Here is a 14603-nt window from a genome sequence, read left to right as displayed (position 1 = left end):
TGTAGAATCCCCACTTGGGATTAGCTCAGCCTTGGTATAGTTTTGTCTCTCTGTTACTCTGGCCACACTGGGCTCTGCAATAGTACCACCCCAATGGTAATGTAAAGGTGGTGTAAATTAGTAATTTAGCTAAGACGGGTAAAACATATGCTACCATGTCACCGGGAAGAGACAGGGGGATACCATGTAGGAATGACAGCAACCAGCTAATCTCTTCCACCACTCATCTCAATAGTTATAACTCCACACGTCCACTTCAAATAATACTATAGTTACTTCAGAGACTCAGTTCTGGGAAGACTTCCAGAAGGCTCTCCCTCCCATAGTCCCTCCAGAGTGAAATCCTCCCGCAGACGTTGCTTATCAATTGCCACTGGGCTGAGAGTTCCTACAGGGCAAGGACTAGGTCTTTCTACCAGAACCACTACCTGCAACAACACATTAAATATCCAATGAAGGTCTGTGGGTTTAATCATTAAGTGAATGTATGTCGATGATACATATATCAGCCTCGCAAGTAATTTTTCTCAATTACTATTGTGATAAAGGTGTCCACCCTATCAGAAAGCAACAGCAACTTCATGGATTCGGCTATCAGAGGTGATCTTTGAGGAGAATCTTTACAATAAGTATAAAGGACCCAACTCACTGAAAGACGAAACAATAGTAACCAATTGTGTGTGTGGGGTGTGTGTGTGTGTGTGTGTGTGTGTGTGTGTGTGTGTGTGTTTTCTGTGGCACTTGTGTGGGAGTCAGAGGACAATCTTTGGAAGTCAGTTCTCTCCAACCACATGGGTTCCAGAGATCATCAGGCTTGGTGGCACCTTTACCCACCGAACCATCTTGATGGTCCCCAAAGGATGAAATCTTAAATGGAAAATTGGCGTTCTAACCTGGCAACTCAAAACAGGGTTGTAAGTAAGTTGAAACGAAGCCCAGGTTATTTTTAGGGCAAGGAGTAGAACTATACATTGGACTCCAATCTTTGCAGAAACTCTAATGAAGTCTTATCCTAAATAAATCTATCTAAATTAGGGAAGGAGAGTAAGTGTTAATTGGAATCACAGTTTTAACACTCCATTGATAGTTTCCAAAATGAGAAGTTTTTAAAGCCTTATACTTAAAGGCCCGTCCTCCCTCCTCCTCCTCCCTCCCTCCCCTCCCCTCCTCCTCCTCCTCCTCCTCCTCCTCCTCCTCCTCCTTCTTCCTCCTCTCTCTCTCTCTCTCTCTCTCTCTCTCTCTCTCTCTCTCTCTCTCTCTCTCTCTCTCTCAGGCTTTTTGGTCTGCCCAGTCTCCTACTGATATTGATTAGGGAATAAGATCTTTAAAAACAAAAGAAAGATGTCCCTTTAGGTCCTTGTGGCAGCCAGAAGAGGGCATCTAATCCCCTGGAGCTGGAGTTACAGTGGGCTGTGAGCTGGGTGCTGGGAACCGAACTCAGGTCCTCTATTAAGAGCAGCAAGCAGAGTTACCACGGAGCCACCTCTTTAGCCCCATCTGTTTCTTTAGGTCAAAACTGATTACATCATCTCCTCTAGACTGCAGGTGTGGCCACCTCTTTCCAGAGCCCTTTAAACGGATCTTATAAAACTTGAGATGAATCACTGGAAACGAATTTTTGTAAAAAAAAAAAAATAATAATCCAAGAAAAACACATTTCCTTTCTTCTTAAAACAGAGGCACCCATAAAACCTGCAAAAAAAACTTGTCACTGGTACTAAGTCAACGTTTTGATTCTCCCTGATGACAACCACGCTTCAGCGACCGAGTTCATGTCCAGTGGAGTTCATGATAACCAATATCAGAGGGCCGGGGGCTCCAGCAGCAGGGTCAAGGCTCGGCAGGCAGAGTGGCAGCGCCCCTTTCGCGTTCCCTCCAGACCCACCTCCTCAGCCAGAGTCCCCTCCCCTCGCCGGAGCCCGGACTCTCATTGCGCTCATTGTTGGCCGCATCTGTCACTGTGGGCTGGATGACATGAATGGATGGGTCGGACACACCTTCCATCCCGGTCGTGAAAACCCAGTCCGGATCTGCAGACTGTTCCAGGACGCTGCCAGAGGCGCTGCTGAGGGCTAAGGACGCACTCCGCAGCCCCAATCCTGCCCGCGCCCTGTCCCGTTCCCCGCGCACTCGCTCCCCAAGGCTCCCAGGGCAGCGGGCGCGCACCATGCTGCCCAGCGCTGTGGCCGCCCAGGCAGGAGCCTACTGGGATGTGGTGGCGTCCTCCGCACTCCTCGGCCTCCCTGCGCCTGGCTTTGGCAGTCTGGGCAAGAGTTTCCTGATCGAGAACTTGCTGCGCGCAGGGGCCGGGCCCACGCACGCGCCCCCGCCCCCGCGCCCAGCTCCGGGTCCCGAGTGTCCGCAGCTGCGGTCGCTGCCTGCCAACCCAGTGCCGCTCAAGCTGTGCCCGGCCGGACCCTTTGGTGCGCGCTGGGCCTTCCAGATGCCCCCTGGCCGGGCTCCGGGAGAGCGGGACAGTGCCTTCCAGCCCTCAGCCCCAGGTGAGCTTCGGTCGAGGGGAATTTCGGCTCAGGAGAGCCTCGGTTCTGGAGAGACTAGACCAAGGGGAGCCTCAGTTCAGGGGATCCCTGAACCAGGGGAACTTCAGTCCAGGAATGCCTCAGCCCTGGGGAGCCTCGATCTAGGAGAGGCTCAGCCCAGGCGAACCTCAGTCCAGGGGATCCTCAGTCTAGGGGAGACTCAGTCCAGGGGAGACTCAACCCAGGAACGCGTCAGCGTAGGAGAACCTCAATCCGCGAAAACGAGGGAAACCTTGGTTACAGGTGATACTCAGTCCGGAGAGAGCCCTGTTGCCAGCTTCAGGGCCAAGCACAGTGGCCACCTGTGAGCCCTTCACCGCAGGAGTGCTGGCCTGGGTGGCCCACTGCAGGGACTGAACTGGGGTGCAGATGCCATCTGCAGACACCAGTTCTGATTCCTTTTCTCTCTACCCTATCCTGCCCTCCTTCTTCATGGCATCCTCCCTCAACAGGTTGACTGGGCTACCTGGGCAGTTTGATCCCTGCAGGTAAGCTCAGGGATTTGACATTTCTAGATGACCAGCTCCTGTCCCCAAAGTTTTCTCCAGAAAAGTTGTTGGCAGGGTGGTGCTGCCGCTTTGTAGGCCCGGGAGACTGCCACTGCTTTGATAGGGGCTTGAAAAGATGTTGCGCAAACTTTGGATTTTTCCTTACTTTCCCAGTTTGGATCTCCTGAGGTGTAAAGTATCAAGGCCTACGCTTGCAGCTTGCATCGTGTTGAGCTGGCTGATAAATGTTGGGTTGATAACTCAATAAGGAAGTTCACATATAAACAGGAATTTACCGGAAGAAGGGCACTTCGGGTTTACTTAAGTGCTTACTCAAGAAAACCTAACTAGTGTGATTAGGAGGAAGGCTTTGGACAACTGAGTTAAAGGTAACGCTGAAACCAGCCATTAACAAAGTCGCCAAGCAATTGGGAAACTGAGATCCAATTTTTTTTCCCTTACCGCGTCCTTAGACGATCTTAACTCATTCTTTTAATCCCGGTGGGTTTGTCCGGAATGACTAACACGTCTTTCAGCAGTTTCCATTGTCCCAGCAAACTGCCAGATCAAATTTATTGCTAATGGCTTTATAGAATTTAGCGTGTTTAGAACCTGTCCTGGCCTTTCACTTGAAATAGCCACTAACAGAATGGAACAAATGAAATTATTAACACCGGTCTCATTCACAGAGTGTAAAAACTAAATTGCTGGGAAAGCCATTTGCGCCCTGGGAGAAGAGCAGACTCTAGTTAAGGCAAGCTCGGTGTGCCTTGGACATGTTTCTATGCCCCGGAAACGTGAACACTGCTCTTTTTGAAATATTATGAAGTCAGAAGTGTGTGAGATAGGGTCACATGATCATGAATAAGTAAATAACGTCACACAAATAACAGTTCAAGGCAATTTGGTGGTTTGCATGATTTGACGGTTTGGAATTGTGTTCATAGATGTTGTTTTTAAAGACTTTTTAAGTTGCTGGTGATTGACTTTCACGCTTGTAAAATTACTTAATGGTAACCCTTGTTGACCTCTCAGTGGTCATTGGTAAATTAACATGGACAGCTCAGTTACTCACAAAATGATTTCATATACACAATCCACCCTAACTATTGTAATTAATGGAGAAAGGATTTTCAACACTCATTTACAAGAATGTATTAATTCTGGTATACTTACTCAAGTGTCCAAATGCAAAAAAAAAAAAAAAGTGTTTTTTTAGGTAATTAAGAGGGTATAACTTGAAATACCCCACAATCGTCTCCATGTATGTTTTACCAAATGTTTTATTCAATCCTCGTTGAGTGAAACAGATCCTTTTGTTCCACTTTCTCCTGGCTTAATTTTAATTTGAACAAGCAAACCTTTGTTTCAAAACATACTTTTTGTGAAGAAAGGACTCACATTTTGAAGCTCCAGAAAATATCTAAAGACAGTAGGAAATACCACTTCCCCCCACCCCCAGTAAATCCGTGGCCACAAATATGCTGCCTAAAACCGGATTTATACTCCTTTATGTTTATAATCTAGAAGAGAGTACAGTTTTCTGAACATGGCTTCCTTTCTAAATGATGCTGTCCTGTTTTAGTAAATACAGGACAGCTTTTATCCAGCAGTTTTAAGTCGTAAGCTGACAGTAACTTTAAGGATGGATCAAAGGGGGGTCAGGTGAGGGGGTGTGGCCAGCCTCACTCCCTCAGCTGGGGGCTGACCTCACAGCCTTGCACATGCTGTGCAACCCACCCTGTAAGTCTCCAGCCTGTGACTGACAGTCTGGACGCTTCTTAGAAGAGCTCTTCCCCTCTTCCAAAGACAGCACTAGATCTCTTTTGGAAATCACGAGCGAGGAATTAGTAGTTGTGTTCTTTTGTTTGTTTGGTTTGGTTTTGGTCAGTGGTAGGCATAGAACGGGTGCCTTATGGGTGGCATGCCAGCATCCTACCGTTTTCTGTTGAGCACTCTCAGCGAACTGGTGGGGAATTACCACAGTTGCTTTCCACAGATCACACTGTCCAAAGTCTGATCCGCTGTCTGTATCCTCTCACTTCATTAATTTGGTTATGTCCCATTACTGACACCATAGATCTCATTCACTCGGCAAAGCGTGAGGTCCATGATGCGTCCACCTCTGTTTTGGGCGATTGGCACGGTCACTGAATGGGCAGAGGCTTTTTCTACAGCCAGTGCTCTCGGCTACCAATCATTGGCACAGTGGCTAGTAACTTCTTCTAATCCTCAGAGCAGGCCAGGAGGTAGCTGTTGGCACGGCACTTGTTTTCCATAATAAAATGATTTCACTTGCTAGTTTTGTTCGTGGCCTAAGTGCCATTTTAAATGTGCATGTACTTCCCAAAGAGGAAACAAACCAAAAAACAAACAAACAAACAAACAAAAAACCCCAAAAAACCACCCCCCCAAAAAACCAACCAACCAAGCAAACAAACAAACAAAAAACAAAAACCCAAAAGAAAACCCCCAGTCTTCAGTTTGCTACCTCTTCTTGGTCCTCATCGCCTAAAAGGGATATTAAGACCTCATGGAGTCCAGCTGAAGGAGTAAACCGGGAAAAGGGTCTGTAGCTGAGAATGGGTTCCAGCTGCACAGAACCCGTGCAAGCAGAGTGTCCCTGCCTGGTCCCTGAGAATCAACGAGTTCGAATACTTCAGGGAGAAGAGGCTCTAGGCAGCGAGTCCCTGCCGCCAAGCAGCTTCTGTGGTTTAAACCTGGCAACACCAAAGGCCTCTCTGAAGGATCCGGGGAGACACACTTACTGACAGCCGGTGAAGAACAGAGTCACTTCTACTTTTTATCTGAAAGAAAGACGTCTCCGTTATAGCTTATTAGTGGGAGTCAGAAGGCTTTGCAAGCGAAACTCTAAATATGAAAGATAACTCCCCCCGCCCCCAAAGCTTTTTATCCGGAGAATACCGTGTACCTTAGAATGTCCATGCCCTTTGTATGTAAAGGAGGGTCTTGAAACTTATAAAAGAAAAAAAAAAACCCATGAATTTCTCCTTAGTTATGAGAACGCGATGTGAATTTCCTGTGGGTGACTGTGCCAAAGATTTTCTTCCCATTAGGGGTAACAAGTAACTGTGCGTTTTAATGACGTTTGCTTAAAATGTTTAGAAAGCATTGGATACAAAAGTACTTTACCAGTTATCAAATACCATTTGCGTGCTGGAAAGGATTAGAAAGCAAATTTTTACCCTGGATAAGTGAGTTAAATATTGCCTAAGTTGTCTTAATTTGTGTGTTGTATTGTGCAGCCTAGAAAAGCAAGATTGGTGGCTTTTTTTCCCCACCTGTCATTCATCTGGGGTGGCTTTTGACGTCAAACATTTAATGTGTTTTCTGTCTCACTCATCATTCATCTCTCCAGAGAATTGTCACCCTGTGCATCCTTAACTCTGTCCTACCTTTGCACTTAAGTCTTGGATTATGAATGATATTTTATTCTCCCTTCCTTGAGATACACCGAGACTATGACTCTATAAAACTGTTTTAGGCGCTTGGGGACAAATGGTTCAGAAGTCTTTAAAATCATATTCTGTCCACAGCATGCCATGTTTACTGATAAGGCCTTCCCTAGCTCTGTCCTTGGTGAACTGAAACCTTGGAACCAGGAGTGTTAAATGATGCCGACCAGAACCGGGGCATCAAGAGCATGGGATTCAGAACGAAATGGTAGCCATCAGCCACAATTTGCTCCGGTCTGCAAATCACCTCTGGCAACTTTGGCTGGAAGTCACAGAACCGAATTCTTAGTATATCTGCATATTTTAGCACGTCTCTGTGGTTAACATAGACTTACATGACTCGTAAAAAAATTCTGAGCCAAATTTTTGGTTGCGTACTCCCCAAGTTAACCAACTTCTTTAGATTCAAGAAGCAGTTCTTATCATGGGTAGCATTAACAGGCCCTTCGGTGCTGATGGAGAAAGCCACCCTCCGTAGCAGTTGCCCTCACCACAGCACCTACTTGCCTCCCATCAGCGAGCACAGGCTTCTTTTTTTTTTTTTTTATTATTAACTTGAGTATTTCTTATATACATTTCGAATGTTATTCCCTTTCCCGGTTTCCGGGCAAACATCCCCTCCCCCTCCCTTCCTTATGGGTGTTCCCTCCACCCTCCTCCCATTGCTGCCCTCTCCCCAACAGTCTAGTTCACTAGGGGTTCAGTCTTAGCAGGACCCAGGGCTTCCCCTTCCAGTGGTGCTCTTACTAGGATATTCATTGCAACCTACGAGGTCAGAGTCCAGGGTCAGTCCATGTATAGTCTTTGGGTAGTGGCTTAGTCCCTGGAAACTCTGGTTGGTTGGCATTGCTGTACATATGGGGTCTCGAGCTCCTTCAAGCTCTTCCAGTTCTTTCTCTGATTGTTCAACAGGGGTCCTGTTCTCAGTTCAGTGGTTTCCTGCTGGCATACGCCTCTGTATTTGCTGTATTCTGGCTGGAGCACAGGCTTCTTTACTCTGACGAGGGAAACTTGTATGGAAGCCATCGATGTTTCGTAGCACACAGCAGGACCAAGTGACCTGGACAAATTTTAGTTCTTTTCACGTAGTTCCTACTTTAGTGACTTCAGGGGTTAAGAGGTCCAATGGCTTGAATGTATACCCACATAGAATGTAAACAGAATTCAGGACGGTCGTGGCTGCACCAGATAAGGGTGCTGCTCATGCTGGGCAAGTTGAGATGAACCCAGGGTGATTTTTATCTGTCCTCTGGTGCTAGGATTTTACTCGAGCCCTGTGTGTCCTGCGCAGTGCTGCATCACCTCCTCTTTATGTCTGTGTCAGATCCCGCTGTCTCCCTTCTCAGTGTGCTGCTTCCTCCCTGCTCTTTTTCTCAGCAGAACGCACCTCTGCTTACTCTAAGATGACTGTACTTAGCCAGGTAGAAATGAGGACAACTTATCAGGAAAGGACCGCGGTCCATGCCTACGCCTGGATCTCACGACATAACCTATTCCGGCTTGGAACTATTTCTACTCTATACAAATTTAGATCCTTGAACTTGTGCTTCTTCTGCCCCAGCCTCCCAAGTGCTGAGATTACAGGTGAGCGCACTCTTACAGTGATTCAGCACTCTTTAACGTTTTTCCCTGACTCATGCTCCCCAACCCCCGCGGAGGAGTGCATATAACAAAGTGCACAGCTTTCTAAAGTCAGTGTGAATACGTTTCCACGCGAATGCACCTGGCGTTTGCCAGGAGTAAAAAGGGCAAACTATAAACGGAAACAATATGATTTTTATCTAAGAGCTGCTCGTTATAATCCTCATTTTAAGGCTTCATTAGATCATTCCTCTGTTTTATACGACCCGCGTAAGAAATTGGACTTTTTTGCCTTAATAGATAGCACGCTCGCTGGGCCCTTGTATATTTTATGCCAAAGCACTTTATGTTACTTTCAGTAATGTTTCCACTTTTAATGGAATCTCCGTCTTTCATTCCCTTTAGCCTCCAGTCAGTACTTAACTTGGCTGAGCGATTCATCACTTTATACAAGGTTTACCATAGCTCATTTCCTTTTTAATAACATTGTTCGTTTTTTTTTTTTTTTTGTCAACTGGCTATTAGCTGTGAGTGTATCGGGGTGCGTTTTTTGTGAGTTATGTGAACAGTAAACTTAAGACGCTGAGGTTCTTTCTGAAGTCGGAGATCAAAAAAGCTGCCGCGGAGTTTCGGCCCTCTCTGTTTCTAGAACTATTGGCGTCTAGGAAAAGGAAAGGAGAAAAGGAAGAAAGAAAAGAAGCCAAGGAGTTTGATGCTTTTCATGTACATTGCGGAATAGTTAACAACCTTCTCCTCTATACACAGTCCTGAGAGGGTGGGATTATTCAGTTTTCTGTTACGTGGGCAGGTATCCTTGGCGTCCTTCATTTGGTTAATTCTAAGTGACCTTTGGAAGTAGAATGAGTGATATTATTTAAAGCTGTGACAGCCAGGAGACTACCCCAAACTTAGTTGAGTCACACCCGTTAACTTCATGGTGACACTGAGTCTGAAGTCTGAAATGCCCTCTGAGCCTGGAAAGGAGGGACAGGATCACACAACGTATTCCCATATTTTCTATGGGTGCTTTGCATTATAGATCAAAACGCAATGGCTCGTAGATATGTCCTGATACACAAAGCCCACACAAATTTGCCAACCCTTCATCCAAAGCATACAGGGCAAGTTGGGGATATCTTAAAGTATCATGACAGTGTCTGGCTCTTGAGCAACTGACCATGGTTTTAAGGTCTGGATTCCAGTGCTTCTTGTTACTGGTTGTAGAGCGCAGAGTGGTTCCAAGATGCCTCATTTTGAAATGAGAACAGAGGTTAGCAGCAGCATTTACCTTTCAAGCATGTGCCTCAAATGCCCCTTGATAAGAGACGGGGAAAAGAGCCGAGAGGCGTTTCCTCTGTGTTATCATAGCTAAAATACTTTAAGAATCCACATCAACATTTTGTAGATCAGGAAAAAAAAATCCAAATTTATTAGTTTTCCTTTCTTTGGTGGGCTGAGTGAGCTCAGCTGAGTGGCTCTTACTTGGGATGTCCTGAGGTTGTGGCTGGATGTCCAGGTTCTGTGGGCTGCATGTCCACGGTGCCGCCGCAGGACTGGTGGTTGATATTGGCTGGTGACTGGGTGTTCTGCTGGAACTTGCCATCCAGAGTTTGATTCTTTAATGTCTTGACCTTTTCATTACATAGTTTCTGGGCTCTAAATGGGAAAGTTTGGAAAACAAGCCCACGATGCGTGGTTTGGGAGCGCTGGACATTCTGGAGCCTCTAACTAAACACGACACGCCCTGGAGGTTCTAAAACGTGACCCTGCCAACCCCTTGATCGAGAGCATCACCGAGAGCATTCTATGTTCCAGAGAGGAACAAACAGACTGCCCTTCTCTGTAGTAGGGAGACTCTCAGACCGCTGTAGTCATTTAAAATCTGCCAAAGGGGACAGCACGACCCCTGTTGGACCCAGCTTCTGGTAGACCTGCATAGGAATTGATCACAGAGTGTTTAATAGTTGGGATTCAGGGAGATTTCACAGAAGCGATGTTCGGGGAGCTACGGACGCCATTGTTCAATAGTATTCTCTGTAACACCTACTTTACGGTACAAAGAGGAAGACATGGCCTCAAATCCAGCTAATTTCCTCGGAGCTGTGTAACGGACCATGCTTGATGAGACAGTAGAGTCAGCGGTCATGGACTCTAGCTTGAGGGGAAGCCAGGTGATCTACTTGTTGGTCTTGAATCAAGATGTTGGTGCAGGGAGTTAAATATATGCTTCTTGGTAGCTGTAGCCACAGTATGGTGTCACCAGACGAGGTGCTTGGGCCCCTTTCAACACTGAGCCAACACTGCCCATCGAGATTGTCAAGTGTAGCTTTCTTCCTATCACCAAGCTAGTCTGGAAAAGACAGTTATTCCTTTGACCGGAGATAGAATGAAAATACTTGCTTTGGGATTAAGACCTTCCCCTCAGCAGCTACATCGAACCGTTGTTAGCTACATCTTGTGCTGTTCGTTCCCTTGACCTGGTCTCCAGCATCTGGACTGCGGTCCTCAACCTGCCCCCCACTCCATTCCTTTGTACCCGTGGTCTTTCCTAGCTAGAGTGCCCTCCTCTTCCTTTGTCCTTTTTAGGACTTTCCAAATGATTTTCAAGCATCCAAGGATGGTTTTCATACCTAAAGACGCTGTTAGCCAAGCCTTCCTAACTATAGTTTTTTGTTTCCCCCTCCCCCTCATCTTACATTTCAGAATGCAGAGATTACAGGTGTGCAATCTCTGTGTCCAGCTGCCTGCTTAAACATTTCTGCAGAAGTCTGGACTGGACTGTTTCTTTCCCCGTGTTGGCACCGTATCTCCCTTCACTCACACACAATCGAGACAGGGGGAAAGGCTACGGTCAATTGAGCGCTACAGTGTGTAGGTCTTGTTTCATGTTTATTCACTGATGCCATTACAATCACCTGCGGCATTTCTGAACCAATGTCATATGAGGGGCCTCTTACAGAGCAAGTCAGATTTAGCCTAGTTGGTATGGAGTGTGGGCATTAGTATTATCCCGATGATTCTTTTTTTTAAGATTTATTTATTTATTTTGTATATGAGTACACTGTAGCTGTCTTCAGACACACCAGAAAAGGGCATTGGATCCCATTACAGATGGTTGTGAGCCACCATGTGGTTGCTGGGATTTGAACTCAGGACCTCTGGAAGAGCAGTCGGTGCTCTTAACCGCTGAGCCATCTCTCCAGCCCTATCCTGATGATTCTAATGTGAATTCAGAGATGAGAACCATTGGTTGGAGAAACAGTACGAAGTTCGTAACTTTTATCTTCCTGGGGGAATGCATAAGGCTTGGTAGAACAAAACAATTTGGAATACTGGGAAATTTATACCACCTTTTCCCCCTTTCAACTAGGAGATTCAGATCTGTAAGTTCGTTCAAAATAAAAGCAAATTCTTCAATGAATGGGAAGTGTCCCCTTTGTCTTTGTAGTCCTGGCAGACAGTGCAGACCTTGGCACTTGGTAGAATGCAGTTCATATTTGCCACGGACTTCAAGGCCAGGATCAACGGAGTAGCATTTCGCTGGAATCAGCTTCTCGCGAGCTGTTGGCACACATGAAGATCTGTTATTTTCTGGCTGTCAAATATCTGAAGCAAAACCCAAAATGCTCACTTCAGCCGCATCCTGAGGACTAGAAAGGTAAAAGGACGGACTCTAACATGTTTCCCTGCTGAATGAAGCTGAAGGTGGCAACTGGATCACACCAAAGGGTTGCTTCAAACTGACTGTGTAAGAACAGGAAGGCTCATTAAGCAATGAGAGTTCTTAGGCCTAACCGCTCCAGAGAGAGGGTCTACCCTTCAAAGCTTCGTCTTTGGGTCCACCCTGATCTAGACAGTCCCTTTGGCTGTGTGCTATTTTGAAGTTGCAGTTAGGTTTCCTTTTATTCCCAGAGCCCCAAAACTTGGCTCTTGAAGGATGTCATAAAAGCGTTAGAAATTATTAATTTTCCATTATGCTTTTTCTAGGAGGTTTTGCTCGGTTGATTTTACATTTGGCTTAATAAGTGAGTTTCCTCCCGTCTTCCTCTCAAACGTACTGTGCGATCCTCACCGATCGCGATGTGTTCCTGAGATTTGCTCATCGCCGAGAGCGCTGCCAGGGTCTCACTGGTGAGCTTTGCGTTCTTTCCCTGGGAGAGCATCTCATTTCGGCTGGTACCACATCTCAAAGGAGCTGCTTCACACTGCTTCATACTGCGAAGACTCACGTTGTTATCCCTCCCTTTACTGACATTACCCCATCGGTAAAGAAGAAGGAAAATTAGGAAAAAACAATTAAAACATAACTTTAGACAATAAGAGTTTGAAAGTCATTCTTTCGCAGTGGGCTCATAAGCGGCTGCCTCTGTCTGTGGGACACTTACGAATGGAGCCATGGACTTTGTGTACATTAACTAAAACTTACTGTACTTGTTATAAAGGGGTATTTCATCACTGGTCAGCTGCCGGCCCTTAACTGAAGTTCTAAGTGGTCGGCGCTGTGAGTTTCTTTCTTCAAGTGAGTAGACTACTTGATTCGGGACTGTGGAGGGCTCACAAGTTTTGTGTGCAAATGTCTAACTTTGGTTATTTGGATGCAGACAGAGTTCGGTTTAGCTCCAACGTGTTTAACCCATTTTGTTTAGGACATGTGTACTCTATAGAGACAGGATGTTAGATTCGTCAGTGCGCTGTGGAATTACAGACGTCCTATTGGTAGGCCACACGGTGTGGCTGAACAATCTGACCTGAAGCCATTTGCTTTTCTCCCCTGGGAATCCTGGCATAATTTCACTCTCTAGAACCCACCTCTTATCCAGCAACTGGGGTGTCCCTACTCTGCTACCTAATAGCCAGTCATTGTGTGAAAGCCAGGATGGCTTATTTTGCTCATCTTTAACATTTTTGAAAGAATTCAGGCACATTTCAGATGCCTGTTGCTTTGAAGTCTGGTGAATGGAGAAAGAGTGTTCTAAATTCATGGCCAGTCCAGGGCCAGCATACGACAAGGACTCCAAAAACATCACCACTACAGCTACTGACTTGGGAGCCTGCAGCGATAAACGGTAAAATAACCACATGCAGACTTCAGCGATGTCTGAAATGTTTATTGAGAGCATCTTCTGCCTTCCTGAGAGCATCTTCAGAGCAGTTGCTAAGGGCTTAAAGGTTTCAGATGTCTGCCAGCCTAACCCTTGCTCTCCTCGGCCTTCAGTTTGCCCCCTACTCATGGCTTCAAAGGAAGTATGTTCTTTACAAATATTGAAAATGTCACGTCTGTTTTGAGGGCTTTGGGTTATTTCTGACGTTGATCTCCTATAGCCATTCAACACTCTCCCCGTCACAGGCTCAGATGCACTGGTACTTGGCTTCTGTCAGATGTGAAAAAGGGGCCCTTAATTGGAATTTCACAGCCCTTTCCACATAAGCCAGCCTAAATAAGGTGTATTTATGTATAGCATTCGGGGGCTGACTAATTTCCTGTTAAACGTGTGTGTCAAAGAGATGATCTGAGATGGTGAAATCGTTCTGCACAAAAGAGCTGCCAGTCTAGTCATGTCAGAGTGTGGAAACCAGTTCCTATTGCCCCAATTAGAATGATGACTGTAGATTTTGATTATATTTCTGTCGTTACAGATTCTTGGTGTCACTTTGCTTACAAATTTCAAATAGAGCAATGCATGGCCTATTCAACGAGAGCTTTTCTGGTTTAACATCCGATCATATGCTTTCAAAAGCACACTTACCACTCGGGAGTTTGATTGTTGTCTCATAGAAACAACTTTTTTAATTCATTATTTTTCCATCATTTGGGCCACAGCCTAAGTGTGGGAAATATTTTCTTAGAATAGGACAATGTCCACTTTATTTATACCTTGCATTGTTTTGTGTGTCACTAATGTATGGCCTTCCATGTCCTATACTTGGACAAATCCCAAATGGACATACGCAATTTTGATACATCTACATAACATGGTAGATGTTTAACATTGTATATGTAGTTGCAACATTGTTGAATCTTTCTTTTTTTACCCCCACCTAGTAAGAACAAAGAGGAACCTAAAATCCCAGTAGCCATGATTAATTTTGCAAAGAAGGCTCATTTTGGAGAGGTAACAAGTTAACAGAAATGCTTGAAAATAAACTCAAAGTTGCAATTTTATATAGCCATACTAGTAATGGAAATGTAGACTTAAAAAGATCATACTCTTCTTTAATTTTTTTTTGAGAATTTCATACAAGGGTGCTGTGTTTACATTTCCAGTCCATCTTCTCTGCCTTCAACCACCCCCACACCCTCCTGCTATCTCTAACCTCACCACCTCTCCTTCATGCATGTGTGCTGAGTCCCTTTGATGTTGCTTATATGAATGTGTGCTTAAAGCTGACCACTTGGGATTGGACAACCTATCAGGCGCTCGTCCCTCAAGAAGACCGCATTTCCCTCTCCTAGCAGTTGACATTTGCCTGTCGCCCTGCATCTGGGGGTGGGGCCTTGTGAGATTTTTTTCCATCTA

General features: G+C 45.6%; 1 protein-coding gene across 1 annotated transcript in view; it reads left to right on the top strand.

The window, feature by feature from the left end:
- The first annotated feature begins 1978 nt into the window (after positions 1-1978).
- The window catches only part of Dbx2 (developing brain homeobox 2), a 29635-nt gene continuing 17010 nt past the window's right edge, over positions 1979-14603 (top strand). The window contains exon 1 of the mRNA XM_032885489.1: positions 1979-2501. Coding sequence (XP_032741380.1) covers positions 1979-2501 — 523 coding nt within the window. The remainder of the gene's footprint in view (positions 2502-14603) is intronic.

This window comes from Rattus rattus, chromosome 1 (assembly GCF_011064425.1).
Source record: "Rattus rattus isolate New Zealand chromosome 1, Rrattus_CSIRO_v1, whole genome shotgun sequence".
Lineage (NCBI taxonomy): Eukaryota > Metazoa > Chordata > Mammalia > Rodentia > Muridae > Rattus > Rattus rattus.
Note: the sequence above shows the minus strand (reverse complement) of the source record. Positions and strands in the feature narration are given on the sequence as shown.